The sequence below is a fragment of the Diabrotica undecimpunctata genome, chromosome 9 (assembly GCF_040954645.1).
Source record: "Diabrotica undecimpunctata isolate CICGRU chromosome 9, icDiaUnde3, whole genome shotgun sequence".
NCBI classification, from domain to species: Eukaryota; Metazoa; Arthropoda; class Insecta; order Coleoptera; family Chrysomelidae; genus Diabrotica; species Diabrotica undecimpunctata.
Window position 1 is genome coordinate 24630887 of NC_092811.1, and position 18241 is coordinate 24649127.

The 18241-nt window shown below is 31.9% G+C and overlaps 1 protein-coding gene across 1 annotated transcript in view; it reads right to left on the minus strand.

Annotated features, from left to right (window-relative positions):
• Positions 1-7489: 7489 nt before the first annotated feature.
• The window catches only part of LOC140449685 (carboxypeptidase Q-like), a 44826-nt gene continuing 34074 nt past the window's right edge, over positions 7490-18241 (minus strand). The window contains exon 6 of the mRNA XM_072542965.1: positions 7490-12669. Within this exon, the coding sequence (XP_072399066.1) occupies positions 12378-12669 (292 nt within the window). The 3' untranslated portion in view covers positions 7490-12377. The remainder of the gene's footprint in view (positions 12670-18241) is intronic.

The window sequence follows — 18241 nt, forward strand, 5'->3', positions numbered from 1 at the left end:
AGAAGTCAAGAGTTAAAATGTTTCAAACTCATTTATTTTATTTTTTTTTTTATTTATTTATTAACGGGATACCACCCAATTCAATATATACACAAAGTATTACAAGTATTATCTAGTGATACAATAATTACAAAGATATAGCAAATATGTATGAAAAGAATTGGCAATGCAGCCATATAGAAAAAAAAAACAAATATTAAAATTATATAAAGCACATAGCAAATACAAATCACATAAAATTACAAAATTTTTTTTAAACACATTCTACAGACATTTTCCGAAGCGCACAGCAACAAATCAAAGTCTATTCTATTTCCATTTAGAATGATTCTACTCAGTGGAGAATGCCTACCAAAATTAGAGCGATGAAATTTAATTGCAAAATTATGAGATGTTCTAGTAACTCTAGAGGGAACATTAAAGTCGATTAGAGACAGTAGATCATTGCAATTAATTTTTGAATTCAGTAGTTTATGAAGAAACAAAACATCAGCATACATCCGTCTGGAAGATAGCCTAGGAAGGTTTAATGTATTTCTAATTTCTGAGTAGGAATGGTCGCTTAAAGGTTTGTGTAATTTAAAACTTAAGTACCTAATGAATTTATTTTGGACTTTTTCAAGCTTGGCTATATGGACTTCATAAGTGGGTGACCAAACGACTGAGCAATACTCAAGAACAGATCTTACTAGGGAAATGTAAATCAGTCTGATGGAATTAATGTTATGCAAACATCTAGAGGTTCTAATAATGAAGCCTAACATTTTAAATGCCTGGTTATTCACATAATCAAAATGAGCGCAAAAATTTAGTTTGGAATCTAATTGAACACCTAGATCTCTTATAGTTGAGACAGCCTTCAGTGGTTCTTCAGCTAATTTGTAATTATAAGAAAGGTTGTTAATTCTTCTACAGAAACTAATAAAGTGACATTTTCCAACATTAATGCTCATTTGGTTCCAATTGCACCATGCCATAATTTTGTTAATATCAATTTGGAGTTTTTCACAATCTGAGACGTCTTCGACAATTCTATAGATTTTTAAATCATCAGCAAATAGCAAAAATTTAGAGTTAATTTGAGATTTAATGTCATTAACAAATATATTAAAAAGGAAAGGCCCTAAGTGGCTTCCTTGTGGAACACCAGATGTTACGGAGATCTCACTAGATTGAAAGTGTTTAATTTTAACAAGTTGTATTCTGCTAGTTAGGTAACTACATAACCAGTTATACAGATTACCTGTAAATCCAATAGTTTTAAGCTTGTTACACAACAATTTATGATTCACAGTGTCAAATGCTTTGGAGAAATCTATATAAATAGCATCCACCTGTAGTCTCCTTTCCAAAGCATCAGATATGTATTGCGTGAAAAGTAAAAGATTTGTCGAAGTTGATCTACCTGAAAGAAAACCATGTTGCTCTTCAATTAGTACATTGCATAAAGGTGTTTTAATAGAGTCACATATTATACTCTCTAGTATTTTAGGAATAGAAGAAAGAATGCTTATTGGTCTGTAGTTAGCTATGTTACTCCTGTCACCTGATTTATGAATAGGAACAATAAAACTAGATTTCCACAAACTTGGACAAATACCTGAATTAAGTGAATGAGAAAACAGAAAATACAAGGGATGGGTTAAAGTACATCTACATTTTTTTAATAGTATGGGTGGAATTCCATCTGGCCCTGAGCCCTTATAAATGTCCAAATTGGCTAATTTTTCAAATATGATTTCAATAGATACATTACAAGAATTTAGACTCACTGTTTTCTCATACTCTAAGATGGGCTGTATTAAATCATCATCATTTGCTCTGTAAATATTTTGAAAGCATTGCGCAAAGCTATTAACGATATCCGCACCATTATTAAGCATTGTGTTTCCAAAAAACATTGTGTTTGGTATACCAGTATTTTTGCGTTTGCTGTTAACAAAATTCCTTATTCTAGGGGTAAGTGTAGATTTTTGCGGAAGCCTTTTTACATTGCTCTTTAAAAATCATAAAAATCAACAATTCTGAATACAGCAATACCTCGACTAACGCTACCCCGACTTTCACGAATTCAGAGTTACGCGATTTTCAAATTTTGTCAATTTGTCATTTATGCCAGAGAATCGTTCGATTATCGATGAGATAGAATTACCGCCCACACATTATTGCTCATTCAATGTCATGAGATGACTTTTCGCACGAAATCAGCACATTATTATTTTGTATTAGGTATTTCTTATCTTCAGTTGTGTCTACGAATTGGTTGTTTGTAATTTAAATATGTAATATAATTGTTGAGACTGTGGGGTACATTTTATAATCTATCTATAATAAATATAAAAGTGAATATTGTTGTTGCATTAGCTCTGTTTGATACGTTAGTGAATACAAATAAAATAGTGATCTATGATAGCAATTTAACAATACATATTGAGAAATCTGTAAAATTACTTAATTCATTATTTAAAAATGAAAAGACGTAGAATTGAGGATTATTTTACGCCAAGATCAGGTAAAACAATGAACAATACTAATATTGATGATATTAGACCTAGTACTTCTTCTTCAAATATTAACGAACCTGCACATGACCCTCTGGAGGATACAGTTAAATTAATTAAGTATATCCTTTCTATGTTTTATGTATTATAGTCATTTTAAAATTGAATTAAATATGTATAAAAACAGTCAATAATAATTCATATCTATATTAAATAAATCATAGCTTTTTGTGAGTATATATGTATAAAATTAATATATATATATATATATATATATATATATATATATATATATATACATATATATATATATATATATATATATATATATATATATATATATATATATATATATATATATATATATATATATATATAATCTGGACTTTTTAAGAGTTTTAAATATCACGATAGAGATGCCATTAATATTGGTTTATGGACTTGCTTATACAATAAAAAATTGTTGTAAGTAAATATACACAGTGGATTTTTTCCCCATCAACCAGTACATCTTTCTAAATTTAATTTCTATTTATTTATTTTTTTTTAATATGTATTCGCTTTCCAGCGTAGCTTTGAATCTAATGTCATAGCCAAATATTTTGCCGTATTTGTATGGGGTACCTATATGGTTTGTATTTATATTGACTGGAATTTGTTGTTATCTTTTATTAGTAAAATTGACATTAATAGATTTTGTTTCATTCAGTTTGATACTCCATCGCCTGGTCCAGATGTTAATTTGTTCAACAGCATTTTATAGCATGATTGTTGCTTCCTCATGGTTTTTTCCGACTGCTAAAATGCATGTGTCGTATGCAAATGACGCAATTATGTTAGGTTCAATGATGGGATATCCCTGGTATATAGCTGGTATAGCATTGGCCGCAGGACACTTCCTTGTGGAACTCCAGCTTTAACTTGTATTAATTCTGAATATGCTTTAAGTTTAAATAAGTTTTAATTGTCAGAACTTTCAGTATTTATATTTTAATACCTTTTCTGTGCTTAAATAGTCTTGTACACTTGATTTTGCTGTCATAGAGTATGTGGGTTTATATTATTTTTTGTTTGTTTAAGTTTAAGACCCCTAAATGTTGTACCTTTCTTTGCATCCGTAGGGTATTTGGGTTTTAATAACATCTCATTGATTTAATATATCGCTTAAAATAATTATTGAGAGAAAAATATTCAAGAAGGATGAAGAAAACATAGTTGTCGAAAACCTTCGAAAAAAAAACAAATTGTCAAGTTACTTTTTTACTTTTTCCCCATTTTCGGTTCACAAAGTTTCGGCATTTATACATTTTGGCTGGGACAGGGGTGGAAAATCTAAGGGGCCACCCTTAATTTGAACCCCCGTGCTTTGTGTACCGATAGGAATTGGCTGCATAGTTTCTACAGTTGTTATTACATATTGTAGTATTGTTGTATATGTGATTTATGCTGGGACAAATGAGCCATTAAAAATATCCCATGGGCTTGTAGTCTATTGTAATCGATGCTGTGGACACACTGTTTGTAAGGTTGTTTAATAAATATATTTAACTAGTTATATGCAATTAGTACAGATTAAATATATGTAAATTATGTAATATGGTTGAAAATCCCTAGAATTGTAAGTGTATATAACTAATTATTTACAATTAGTATTGATAAAATGTTACTAAGAAATGTACAGCATAAATGAAAAAATCAATAAAAAATTGTTATGAAAAATTTTTTGTTATATTACGATTTTCCTTAGCTTAAAATTTTACCAGACACAAAAACTAGATACATTATTTACCTAGGTAAATGAATTCAAATCTTCTTCTTTATCCTGTGCATTCACTCCTGTACAAAGGCTCACCATTGAGATCTACGCTCTTCTCTGTTTTTTGCTATTTGATGCAAGTCTCTCCCAACTTTAGGTTATAACAATTAGAATACAGCAATTGAATACCCTTTTCTTTCAATTTATTGGTACACTGGTACTTTTACATTGGTACTTTTTGTTTTTTTAACAAACACTTCCTACCGCTGCTTAAGCTATTCGGCTTCTTCTATTGATCTCTGCGATTTGATTCTGTTTGCCCTGTTTGATCGTGACCTAGGTATATAAACAGGATGAGTTTTTTTCCGGTTAGTAAGTCAATTTATAGTCCGGTAAAATAAGGATGCAACCTCGGAATGAAAGATAATAATCTGAAAATTTGCATACGTCTTTATTTTGGTGGTCCTGTAAGTACACTTCTGTGTCTTTAGTAAAAAAAAAAAATAAAAAAAAATAAAACTTACCTCAAAAGTCTCATATAATCACGTGTCCGCGACTTAAGATATTTAAGGTCAAAGGTCACGAAAATGAGTTTTCTGCAAATATCTCGTTTCCCTTACACTTTAGAAAGCGCCCTAGAGCGCAAAGAGTGGGGGACCGCTTACCTGTGTATACGGTAACGCGAAGTCAGCCAGTAGGATTCAATAAATAATAAGTTATATAGTTAATTATTCACTTAAAATACTATTATTATCATTAAATGTTTATTATTTATTATTTAATAAACTATATTTATAGATATTAATTATAAAATATATATTTTTTATATAATATTTATTTTATTTTTAACAAACATACAGTATTAAATGAAATATTTCAAATGAACTTTAATGATATTTTTAACAGCTTTATATACGATAAATTAAGATCAAGTGCAGAATCCAACAATAATCATTTTTATATTTAATTAAATACTGAAAAAATCATATTTATTATTTTTTTAAATTATATATTTATTTATTAATCCAATAATCGATTTATTAAAGTTACAAATATAATATATATTCTTTTATTATGTATGGTTAATATTTTTGTATTAATTTTTTTTTCTTTATCGTCTTCTTTTTCTTCTTCTTCCTCTGACTGCTCAATATCGGATTCATCATCATCATTCTCGTTTATTAAAGTATCAGAATAAAAATATTCAAGAATATCAGGTGCATATTCACTTTCTTCATTGAAATCATCTGAAGTTGATGAAGCGTTTAGACATGATTGTCCATTACACTGCCCACAAATTAAAGTACATTGCAATCCTGATTTCCTGCATCCGCAATTAGAACCACAACCTTTCTTGCAATTGCAAAATATTGTATTCAGCAGTTCTTCTGGTGCTGGCGGTAATAATGTTGTTATTGGTTCCAGAAATTCATTTTGCATTACCCAGCCGAATTCTTGGGGTTCTAAATCATTTCCCAACCAAATTTGGGTCTGATAATAGACACGAATGATATGCTGACGAGCTGCTGCACTTGAAGGTGGAAGACTTGATAACTGCACTGGTTTGTTGAGTCTTGTTGATTTGATGAACTGGGCGTATCGAAAAGAGTCTATATCGTCTTCTGATGTTGGAGCATCATACGCTGCTAAGAAAATACGTACTTCATTTTCAAATAATTCTTGTACAGAGCAGTTTTTTTGTTGAAATAGTTGAGTTGACTGATGTAAATGGTGATTTTTTTTCGAACATTTTAATAAATGATATTTTACCTTTCCTATAAATCGCAGAAGTCGTATCACATCCACTAAACGCGTGTAAAAATAGGATGTGTTTCTTAGAATGAGGGTATTTATCAAAACTTTTCGATGAATATAATTTTGTCTCCGCATTACCCTTACCAATTAAAAAAAAATTCTTGTTGATGTGATTCAGCTCGTCCTATCAAGATAACTAGCAAATCAATATCTTCTCCTACAATGACGGAAGTTTTTCCTACATGTTCAGACTCTGCAATAGCTGTTTCTACAATGAGAACATCAGTATCATCTCTGGCTTGTTTTGTAGTGATATTAACAGCTTTTAATTGGAAATAAATTTTTATAAAAATAAAATAAAAATATAATAAAATAAATTTTTTTCGGTAAAGAAATACTAACACGGAGAAATAGCTCTACCCTACCATTCCCATCATCAAGTGAAATATCCCTCCACCGCTATTGTGCGTATATACATAGAAGTCCCAAACTCATTCGCCACGGTGTGTAGAAAGTCATATTAGAAAAAAACCGGCTAGGTCATATATAACAAAGGAGCATCTGCTACAGCTTCGCAGAAACAGCAACCGCCGTACAAGAGATTTGTATTTCGAGATATAATATTCGTAGTAATATGGACGAAAAGTATTTTATTTAATATTGTATGTTTGTTAAAAATAAAATAAATATTATATAAAAAATCTATATTTTATAATTAATATCTATAAATATAGTTTATTAAATAATAAATAGTAAAAATTTAATGATAATAATAGTATTTTAAATGAATAATTAACTATATAACTTATTATTTATTGAATCCTACTGGCTGACTTCGCGTTACCGTATACACAGGTAAGCGGTCCCCCACTTTTGCGCTCTATCTTAAGAAGGGTTAAAGGTACATAAAAGTACTTGAGACAAAAATTGAAGAGAATTTTCCATTCTACAATTTTTCTTACTACCTTAAATGTCATAAAGTGTAAGGGAAACGAGATATTTGCAGAAAACTCATTTTCGTGACCTTTGACCTTTAATATCTTAAATCGCGGACACGTGATTATATGAGACTTTTGAGGTAAGTTTTATACCATCAAAATAAAGACGTATGCAAATTTTCAGCTTATTATCTTTCATTCCGAGGTTTGCCCAATTTTTTGCTTTATTTTACTGGATTATGAGATATTTTTTTGATTTTTCATCACTTTTATTTTATGGAAATTCATTTTTAAACCAATTTTCCTAGATTCTCGTTTACGTTCCTTTAGCATATCGAGTAGTTCCTGTGTTGTTGCTTATGTGTATTACGTCATAGGTATATCTTAGATAACTTAAAAATCTGCTATCGATTGTAGTTCTACGTTTTTTACAGTCAACTCTGTTGTTTATTCTGTACCTATTTTATGTACCCTTATAAGTATCGATTACTTAATTTCTTCTTTACTCTTTTCTTGAAAATGATTGAAAAACGTATACGGATGTTTTGTAAATTTTATTAAATAACTATTATATCATTAGGTTTAAGTAACTGGGCTAAAACTACAAATAAAATTTAAAATGTAAGATTACATAACACTATTTACACTAAGATTTAGATTAAATGCTAAGATCAACATTTATGTAAACTCTACCTCTGTTAGTTACCCTTTTGGTCCTGGTTAAAAATATAGAGATTAAAAGTGAGAGACACTACACTACTAGGATACATTCTTTTAACCCTTTCGCTCATGGCGTCTACAATTGTACACATAATTTTCAATTATCTGGCTTATCCACAATTTGCTTCGTTTTACAGTTATATGATATTTTATACATCCAAAGATATTCTGTAATAAGTATTGCCTAGTTTAAGGTGACTTCTAGCATAGAGAAGCATCAATTATTTATAAGAGCTGTTTACATATTGGTTACTGTCTTACACGTTCTATCCAGGTATCAAGTAAGCTCTCGTAATTCCATAAATATATAAAAAATTATTGATCATCCAGTCAATTTTATGTTTTTATTTGGAGTACAAGTATTATATTATTAAATGTATATAAATATTATCCTCATGTATTTCTTGAAGTGACTATAAGAGGTCTCTAAAATATAATGTCTCCAATTGTAGACAATTGTATTAAAGAAAAGTTTAATTTTTTTAAAATAATTTGTTTGTTTCAGCATACCATGTCAAGAGGAAATTTTTAACGGAAAATGAACTTCTTGAAGAGCTAGAAAAGGCCTTTTCTGAAATATATCCAATAGCCTATTTCATGAAATATTTTAGAGAAAACTTATTTGAAAAAATGGTCGATGGTACCAATATTCATGCTCTTTAGAATAATGACAATCATTTCTCACCAACCAATTTGAAAGAGCTGAAAGCTTTATTTGAATTACACATAATTATTGGTTGTTTGAAGTTTCCACGTCTAAGTATCTACTGGAATAAATCATTGAAAGTGGCCATATTTCACGAGACAATGTCCATAACTAGATTCTACAAATATCGAAACAATTTGGGAAACCGAAATCAGAACGACAAGCTGTGGAAGGTGAGACCAGTCTGAAATTCAGTACTAAATAGATGCAAGGAGCTAGAAGTAGATAGCTATGTTTGCGTGGATGAACAAATGGGTCCTGTCAAAGGCCAATTAAATAAAAAACAATATATAAAAAATAAACTGCATTCTTGGGGCCTAAAGCCTAAACATACAATAATACTATCTATCAAGGAAAAACAACGAAAATAAATCCTATTACAGCTAAAAAATTTAGTCAAGGAGCCGCAGTAGTCTTACATCTTTCCGAAAATGTAGCACCACGAAGACACATTATTTTGTGGTAATTATTTTACTTCTTACAATTTAATCGAGGTCCTGAATCAAAAATCTCTTTATATAACGGGCACTATCAGACTAAACAGATTTTTTAAACCTCCTGTTACCAATGAAAAAGAATTTCGAAAGAACCTGAGGGGATTTTCTGAGGAAGTGATATCAAATGGTGGAGTTGTTTTGGTCAACTGGCTGGATAATAAGCTAGTAACATTGGCTTCAAACTATGTAGGAATAGGAGACCAAGACAAAGTAAAACGTTGGAATAAAACTGTAAAACAACGAATTTAAGTGAACCGACTTCAAATAGTGTTCTGTAACTGTTCAGATAAGGATCGAGAAGGCAAGATCAGCTTTCGTCAAAATGAAAAAAATCTTTACAACCACGATATAAAATTGGAAACAAAAGTTCGTTTTCTAAAATGCTGCGTATTCTCCATTCTTTTATATGGCGTGGAATCATGGACCTTAACTGAAGCATCACTGAAGAGACTCGAAGCATTTAAGATGTGGTGCTATAGACGCATGCTGAGGGTTTCCTGGATAGACAGAGTTACCAACGAAGAAGTACTACATAGAATGGGTAAAGAGCGCGAACTAGTCATAACCATAAAACGTAGCAAACTAGAATACCTGGGCCATATAATGCGCAATGAACAACGATACAACCTACTTTGGACCATACTTCAAGGTAAAGTGCATGGGAAAAGAGGTCCAGGACGAAGAACAATATCCTGGCTGCATAACCTGCGAAAATGGTTTAACTTAACCACTACCGGACTTTTCAGGGCAGCAGTCAACAAAGTCAGAATAGCTATGTTAGTGTCCAACATCCGTAACGGATAGGCACCATAAGAAGAAGAAACTGTTCAGTGGAAAATGGAATCTTGAGTTCTTCCAGTTACTTGTTGCTATATATTATTTGGACTTCCCGTGGTTTTAGTAAAGAACACAAGACCGTAAATGAAACTATTTAATACTTCTATGCAAACGTTATAATATGAAAAAACTTAATTGTTTGTAATAATGAAAATAAAAAATATTACAAATATATTAATATTATAATATTATACTACATGTTGTTATTTCGATGAATTGAAACAGAATGAATTTGCCGGAGGAGGGTTGGTTTTGGTTTCACCATCTTTCCGTTAAGAAGTAACGGAACTTCTTACTTATCTTCCCTTAGCGACAAGCTGTCGCCAAGCCATGCTTGCGCCGTTCCAAAGACGACAGGGCCGTCGTCAGGTCATTTACATTTTAACAAATAGTGAAGGAATAAAAAAGAGTCGACAAAGCGGACGTCCTTATATCATTATACTGAACAAAAAATCGCTCCAAAAAATGGACACTGAGAATGATATCTTATGTGGTGGATATGGCAATTGTAAATTCTTGGTTAGAGTACAGAAAAGATTGTATATATCAATCGGTTTTAAAACGTCTTGTGACGTTGTCCGATGCCTAATTTCCATGACACTCTATCACCCCATTGGCCCTCTCTAAGATCTCTTGGGCTCATCGCCTTCGTTACTCCCTCTCTCCGAGATTTCTTGGGTCTTCCTCTCTTTCTGCGGTTTGGCTGGTATCCATTGCATAATTATTTTTGGGAGTCTTGAGTTATCCATCCTCTGGACGTGTCCATACCATATCAGCTGTTTTCTTTCTATGTCTGTTGTTAGAGAGCCGTCAACCCCCATTCGCTGTCTTATCTCATCATTACGTATTGTCTCTCTGCGTGACACTCAGAAAAGATTGCCAATTACTTAATCGCCTAACGAAAAAACCACTAGACTTATTGCACTTCAGAATGGAGATAGGGGAGGTGCTCATCAAGCAGGGCAATGATATTTCCAGGAAGAAAGTGGAAAGGGCTTGAAAAGATGACGTCTCTGTTCAACTGAGTCGAACTAGGATTTAAGTAAGGCTTCTTGCAGCGGTACAATTAGACAACATAAACCATATGCCTGAGTATACTGGGCGTCCCTTCCTGGACGGTGCAAGAATGTTGGCTGCAATGTAAGTCTAGATAGACTTGCACTAAATGAAAGGTGCATTTGTGCCTTCAAAAAGATCGCAACTGTTTTGTAAATTTTTATGGAAAATAAAAATTTACTTTATAGTACATACTTACATTTTGTTTAAATTTTACTGTATTTTAATTTTTCAATAAATAGTATAATTTATTTCATTGACTACCAATGTCTACAATTGTAGACATTATTTTTTCCATATACCTAAGAAAGCAAATTTTGAAAAAATCTTTGGAAGGTGTTAATTATCATATTTTACCAAGATTTTAACCAAAAAATAATTTTTACCTGTGTAAACAAAAACTTGTGAGTGAGTCTCTTACAAAAATAACTCTAAATTGGCTTTTAAGATATACTGAAAGTCGCTCAACAATTGTATATATTAAGAAATATTCATCAACAAGTAACTTAAAATAATAACCCTAATATAATCAAATATCCCAATAATCTATAGACAATAATTATCCGATAACAACTATCTACAGATAATATAGGTCAGAGGTGATAAAATACCATTCAGAGAGAAAGAAAATTAAAACTGAATCCTGTAGACAACTCCCTTTTGTCCAAGATTTGCTTAGGAATTATTCAGCAGAAATATAACAGAAAAATATATGTATTAATGGGTTAAAAGCAGCATATTGCCTTTAGATTGTTGCTAAAAATATTTAAATTTCAGATAAATACTTTCAATTGGAACTGAGCTGTAGGTTACCAGTGGAATCGCAGATAACCGATAGTGAATAGTCTTTATACATGAAGGTTCTCCTTCGTCTTCTTCTTCTTAGCCTTTCATTGTCCATTTTTGGCCTTGTTGGCAACCTTGACAAGCTTTTTTGCAACATGGCTTGTTGCAACTCCTTCATAGCAAGATGTATGGAAAACAAGGACCATGGACAAGAAGAATTCAGGCTTCAAAACCTGGGAAAGAGGTTCAATACGTCTAGATCCGACTATTCTGAATATATGCCTTCAAAATAGCGACAGCCGTGTTATTCTCCAACATTCAGAAAGGAGAAACACGTTAACGAGGCTTTAAAACGCTCAGTGGGTTATTTATAATTTTTATTTTCAAACAGATTTTGAGGACCTCTATCCTTCACTTGATTTAATAAAATAATGATAATGATAATACAGAAATGTTATATGTTTTACAAGATTACAGCGAACTATTATGTTACGACTATAATAATTGTAGGTATTAATTTTGCAAAGATAATTTTTTAAGTCTGTTTTTTAAATAAAATAAAATAATTGTGTAGTAAAATGCAAATTAAATTAATAAATATGTAGCTAAGGCTACAGTATCATTCCATATGAAAGTTTTAAAACAGATGGATTGTCCGTCTGTGGATAACTCGTCTTTGGTGTAGTTTTGTTTGATTTATCATGAATCGTATGAACTACACACACTACATCAAAATATATATCTTCAAAACAGGGAATGTACCACTTTTATAAAGTAAAAGAATGCCTTTAAAATATAATGATATACAAATAAATTAAACTAAATCTAAACCTTCAGTACTGATGGTAACACTACATTCAATTTTGGTACTTGTCTCGGAAAATCTTTATTCAGATCGGCAAGTACGTATGCTACGGAAGCCCATAACGCTGTGGCTTTATCTAGAGCTGCGGGATCCAACACGTCCATGGTGTCCGCTTCAGAGTGATGGTACCAAAAGTAATTTTCATTTCGATTCAGCAAACTTGCAGTTGGTAAAATGTTTCTCCAGATTGTAATGTCGGATCCTGCGTAGTCGACTATGTTAGCTTGTGTGGCATTTATTGGAGCCAGCAATCTGCAATTATTAAATGAATGAATGAAAAGACTGATATGTTTTTGTACACGCTTATGACAAATTAAAGAATGGAAAATAAGTGTAAACATTTATTTAGTAGCTGAGCGCTTTTAGCTTAGAAAACCATCCTTAGAGCTATCGTCAAGTTTTAAAAAGCACCACTACTCAAGAGAGATCCCATTTGGAGGAAAAAACCACACTTTTGCTTTCAGCTTTTTCTTTGGGTTAAGATATTTCTTTGAAAATAATACATAATAGACTGTATTTTCACAAAAAACACATTAAAAATTTGGTTATGGTACCTACCCTTTATTTGTTGGAGTTGAAGCAGCATAGAATAATTAAATGAATATATGACAGGTATTATAGTCAAAAGGTTGCTAAGAAAATTTAAATTGTTGTTTCAATGAAATTTACGTGTCTCCTCGGTATAAATTACCAACAGTAAATATACAGTGTGCGGCAAATGTCTGGCTTTCTTTGATTACGGCTAAACTATGGAGTATATTAAAAAATGTTTCAAACAAAACTAATGTATATCAAAGAGGTCCACCATTTAAAATAATTTTTGATTATACCGAGTCAGTCAGAATCACGGAATTAACCAAAGTTGTGTTTCTCTCAAGCAACCAAAATTCGACTAGTAAAAACATCGTCTTTTCAATACTGCTAAAATATCGATCAATTTGATATTTTAAACCAACTTAATAGAATAGAATATTCTTTATTAATCCCATCAGATCACATTGTGATATAGGACAAGTCATATAGTACATAAAGCATGATCAACAAGTTATATAGGACAACTACATAAAACAAAATCAATAAAATATAAAAAAAAAGATATGCGATATAGAGCGTCTCTGAACCCGTCGGTCCTCATTCCCTGTAGTCTTTTATTAAGTCAAAATAATCATTTAGGTTGTAAACGCATAATTGGATCAAGCATGCTTTTAATTTATTTTTGAATTTTTGAATATTATTTTCATTTCTTATATTAAGTGGCAAACAATTGTAAAATTTAGATCCTGCAAAATCAGGGCTAGTTTCGAAGAGAGTTGTGGAGTGTTTACACACGCTTATCAACCTCCCGTGTCTTGTCGGGTAATTATGAAAGTCAGAGTTGAGGGTAAAATTTTGAAATTTAGTTTTGACGTGAATAATACACTTATAAATATATAAAGCATGAAAAGTCAACAGTCTGTGTTCAATAAAATATTTACGACATGATTGTCTATTATCAATATTGAATATCAATCTAAGAATTCTCTTTTGAGTTATAAAAACTCTAGAAGAGTTTCTAGAGTTTCCCCATAAGACAACATTATAGGCCATATATGAATAAGCCAATACACACTTATCAATTGATTGGTGTTAAATAGGGTTTTCAACTGAAGGATCGCATAGTAACCCTTATTCATTGTTTTGCAGACTTTAGTGACATTTTCATCCTATCTCATATTACTTTCTAGAATGCTACCAAGAAATAGTGTTGTATCACTAAAGGGTATTTCCTCAGAACTAACTGTGATTTTACAACCATGGGATGGCTTACAGCGCGAGTAGAACTGCATACAAATAGTTTTCTTTGCATTTACCATTAAAGAGTTCCTTTTACACCAGGTTGTAAATTCCTGTGCTACTAACTTCATTTTTGAAATGAGTTCGACTTCAGTTGACTCGTCAACTACAATTGTTGAATCATCTGCATAAAGAACTGTATGGTCTGCAGTTAAAAAAATTATCAAATCATTGACATATAAAAGAAATATTAAGGGTCCCAATATGGAGCCTTGCGGTACACCTTGATCAAGATTAAAAACAGATGACTTCTTATTATCGACTTTTACTAGGAATTTACGATGTTGTAAGTATGACCTTAACCAGTTCAAGAAATGATCCCGAAAACCAAGGGCTTCTAATTTATGCAGTATAATTTCAATGTCAATAGAGTCAAAAAGCCTTAGTTAAGTCAAAAAAGAGTGCACCCACATACCTTTTTCGATCCAAAGCAGCGTGGATATAATTAAATAATGAAGTAGAAGCACTCTCTGTAGATTTATTAGGAAGAAACCCATGCTGGCATTTATTTAAGATATCATATTTATTCAGAAAATTTAACATTTTACTGTAAATACACTTTTCGATAATCTTAGAGAGTACACTTGTTACGGTGATTGGCCTGTAATTATCAACCAAACATGGATCTCCCTTTTTGAAAATTGGACTAACTACTCCCGTTTTAAGGTCACTTGGAAACTTGCCATCCTTGATAGATAGGTTGATGATGTGAGACAGAACAGGAGATATATATATATATGAAGAAATGTATTTAATTATTTTAGTGGGGATTTGATCAATACCTACTGAGCTGGTATAGTTTAAGGAAGATATAACATTCTCAATATCAAATGGTGAGACCTCAGAAAAAAAGAGTGTGTTGTTAATTGTCATAGCTGTGAAATCGTTAAAGGTATAGTTATTGAAATGTTTTAATAATGTGCGTTTGACTGATGTAACGAGGATTTTTAACGAGGCTCTTTACGGAATAGACGAAGGCATCCTTCTAAATGGTGAAAGAGTAAACAATGTTAGATATGCCGACGACACCATGGTGATAGCAGATAGTTTAGAGGGACTTCAGAGGCTAATGGACAGAATAAACGAGTACAGTCAACAGTACGGACTAAACATTAATACCCACAAAACCAAACAAATGATTATCAGCAAGGAGAATATAAATGGGGCTCATCTATACATTAATGGGACGCAGATAGAGCGAGTAAAACAGTATTGCTACCTGGGAACTATTATAAACGAACAGTGGAGCAATGTACAGGAAATAAAGTGCCGCATAGGAAAGGCAAGAACGGTCTTTAACAAAATGAGCGCCATCTTCAAAAGACACAACATATCCCTAGATACAAAGATGAGACATTTGAGATGCTATGTTTTCTCTGTGTTGTTGTACGGGGCGGAGGCATGGACGCTTACAGACACCACTATTAAAAAACTTGAAGCATTTGAGATGTGGCTTTATAGAAGAATGCTGAAAATATCATGAACAGCAAGGATCACGAACAAGGAAGTTCTAGAAAAAATGAAGAAGGAACCAGATATTGTGTTTACGATAAAACGCCTAAAATTGCAATATCTGGGACACGTTATAAGAAATCAGCACCGTTACTCCCTGCTGCAGTCTATATTGCAAGGTAAAGTCAAAGGTAAGCGGGGACCCGGTAGAAGGAGAATATCATGGCTGCGTAATTTAAGAACATGGTTTAAGAAAACCTCAACGGAGCTGTTTCGAGCCGCAGCGAGCAAGGTCATGATTGCCAATATGATTTCCAACATCCGAAACGGATAGGAACCAGAAGAAGAAGACTGATGTACAAAAATACTCACCAAATTTGTTTGTTATGTGTTCTGGATGTATCAATAATTTATTATTGTCAGTAATGCTCCACTCAAAATTATTTTTATTTTTACCAGTTTGACGATTTACAGTTTTCCATATCTCCTTCCTTCTTTTATTATTATTTTGATTATGTAGATAACTTTGATATGAGGCTTTCTTTATATCCTTTACCTTACGGATAAAGTTGGCCTTTTGTATTTTATAGTTATACATTAAATCTGGATTACCACTAACATTTGCTAGCCAAAATAAATCCTTCAGCTTTTTACTAAGATGAAGAATTTCAGTATTGATCCATTTTCTGTTGGTATTAGTAGTTATGCGTTTTGATATTAAAGGACATGTTGTATCAATATGATAAGAGACAGTGTTCAAAAAAGCTTTATATGCATCATCTACATCATTTGAATATGTATAAACATTTTCGAAATTCTCAGAATCAAGACTCAACAAAAGATTAGACAAACAATTCTTTGATAAGTTTCTATAAGTAGCTATCTGGGATGTAGCAGTATTGTTACTCTCAGATATGTTTAAACTAAAATGAAGTCCTAGATGATCATCTAAATTGTAGTTCACGACAGCCTCATTGTATAATTGAGGAATATTGGTAAGAAAATAATCTAGTTTCGATCGTGAAATTACACCGTTTTTGTTTGTAAATATTCTAGTTGGTTCAGTATTTTTACAGTTAAGTCCAAAACCAATCATAAAATCCTTCAATATAGATTTTTCCCTTGACTCTTTAATATAATCGATGTTAATATCACCACAAAGAATAACACAATCATATTTAACGTAACAAATATTAAATACATGATATAATTTATGTATAAAAATATCAATATCCCCATTAGGGGAGCGATACACATTGAGTAAACAAAAATTTTTTGAGTCACATCTAAAACTAATACAACAACACTCAAAGTTAAAATCTTGACAGATGTTCGTGAGAAAACTTGAAATATTAAATTTAAAATTAACCTTTACAAATATAAGTACACCACCATGTATATGATCACTTCGATTATAGTACGAACCTAAGAGATAATTAGGAAGATAAAGGGAATTTATATTGTTGACACTACACCATGACTCAGATATACACAGCAAATCCGGACTTTCAGTTTCAAGCAATAATTCAATGAGACTTATTTTGTTTATAATAGATTGAGAATTTATACATACGATCTCTAGTTGATTGGTTCTGCCTCCAAACTTATTTGTAACAATCATTTCTGGTTTTGTTGGGGACCGCGGCTGTTAAAATTCTTGTATTTAAAGTTAAAATGGCGGACCATCGAACCCTCAGGTCATATGCTGGGGTTGAAGACTTCATCTTTGTAATCTAATGGATATGAAACTTTGAAACTAGCCTGGTACTCGGTAACCTTTATCTTCTTGCAGTAGAAACTGACAGTTGGAGCATTTACCTTTAGATAATTGTCAAGTCTTCGGTTGTCGTTTCAGGATGCAGTTGATAAACACTTAAAAATCCAAGTTTTGGAACTGTCTGCACTTCTGTAGATGAATTAGAGTTAGAAGCTGTTCCAGTAATGGGTTTGTTATACATCTTCGCTGCTTCAACTGCACCTCGCACTTGTTCATTAGTGATTTTATTAACCTTTGTAATATTAAAGTAATATTAAAATAACTGTCTACTGCCTGTACGTGAGACATAGAAATGAGAATTATGTGGACGACGGATGGTGCTGTTAGAAGTTGAGTAAAAGAGAGGTAGAGTAAAACCGAGGAGAATATGAAAGCACTCTGCGACAGATGACATGAGAGAGAAAGGTTTAAATGAAGAAGACACTATGGACAGAAACTAGTGGAGAATAAAAGTAAGAGATAGCGACCTCTGAAAAGAGAAAAGCTGAGGAGGAATAAGAAGACTGTCTACATTAAATTCTTTAGATCTTTGGCATGCGATCCTTAAAGAAGCAGAACAAGGGAGCGGTCACCAATTCGAAAGACTGACTAACTCTGATATTCAATGGGCCATTCATTCTGCGAAAAACTTAGGATCGCTAAAGATAGAAATCAATGAAAGTTGAATGTATGAGAGAAATCACGATCCTTAGAAACGGTTAAGCACAACAGAAATAGATAAGATTTCTCTTGATGAACAACACATAAAAAATTATTTCAAGC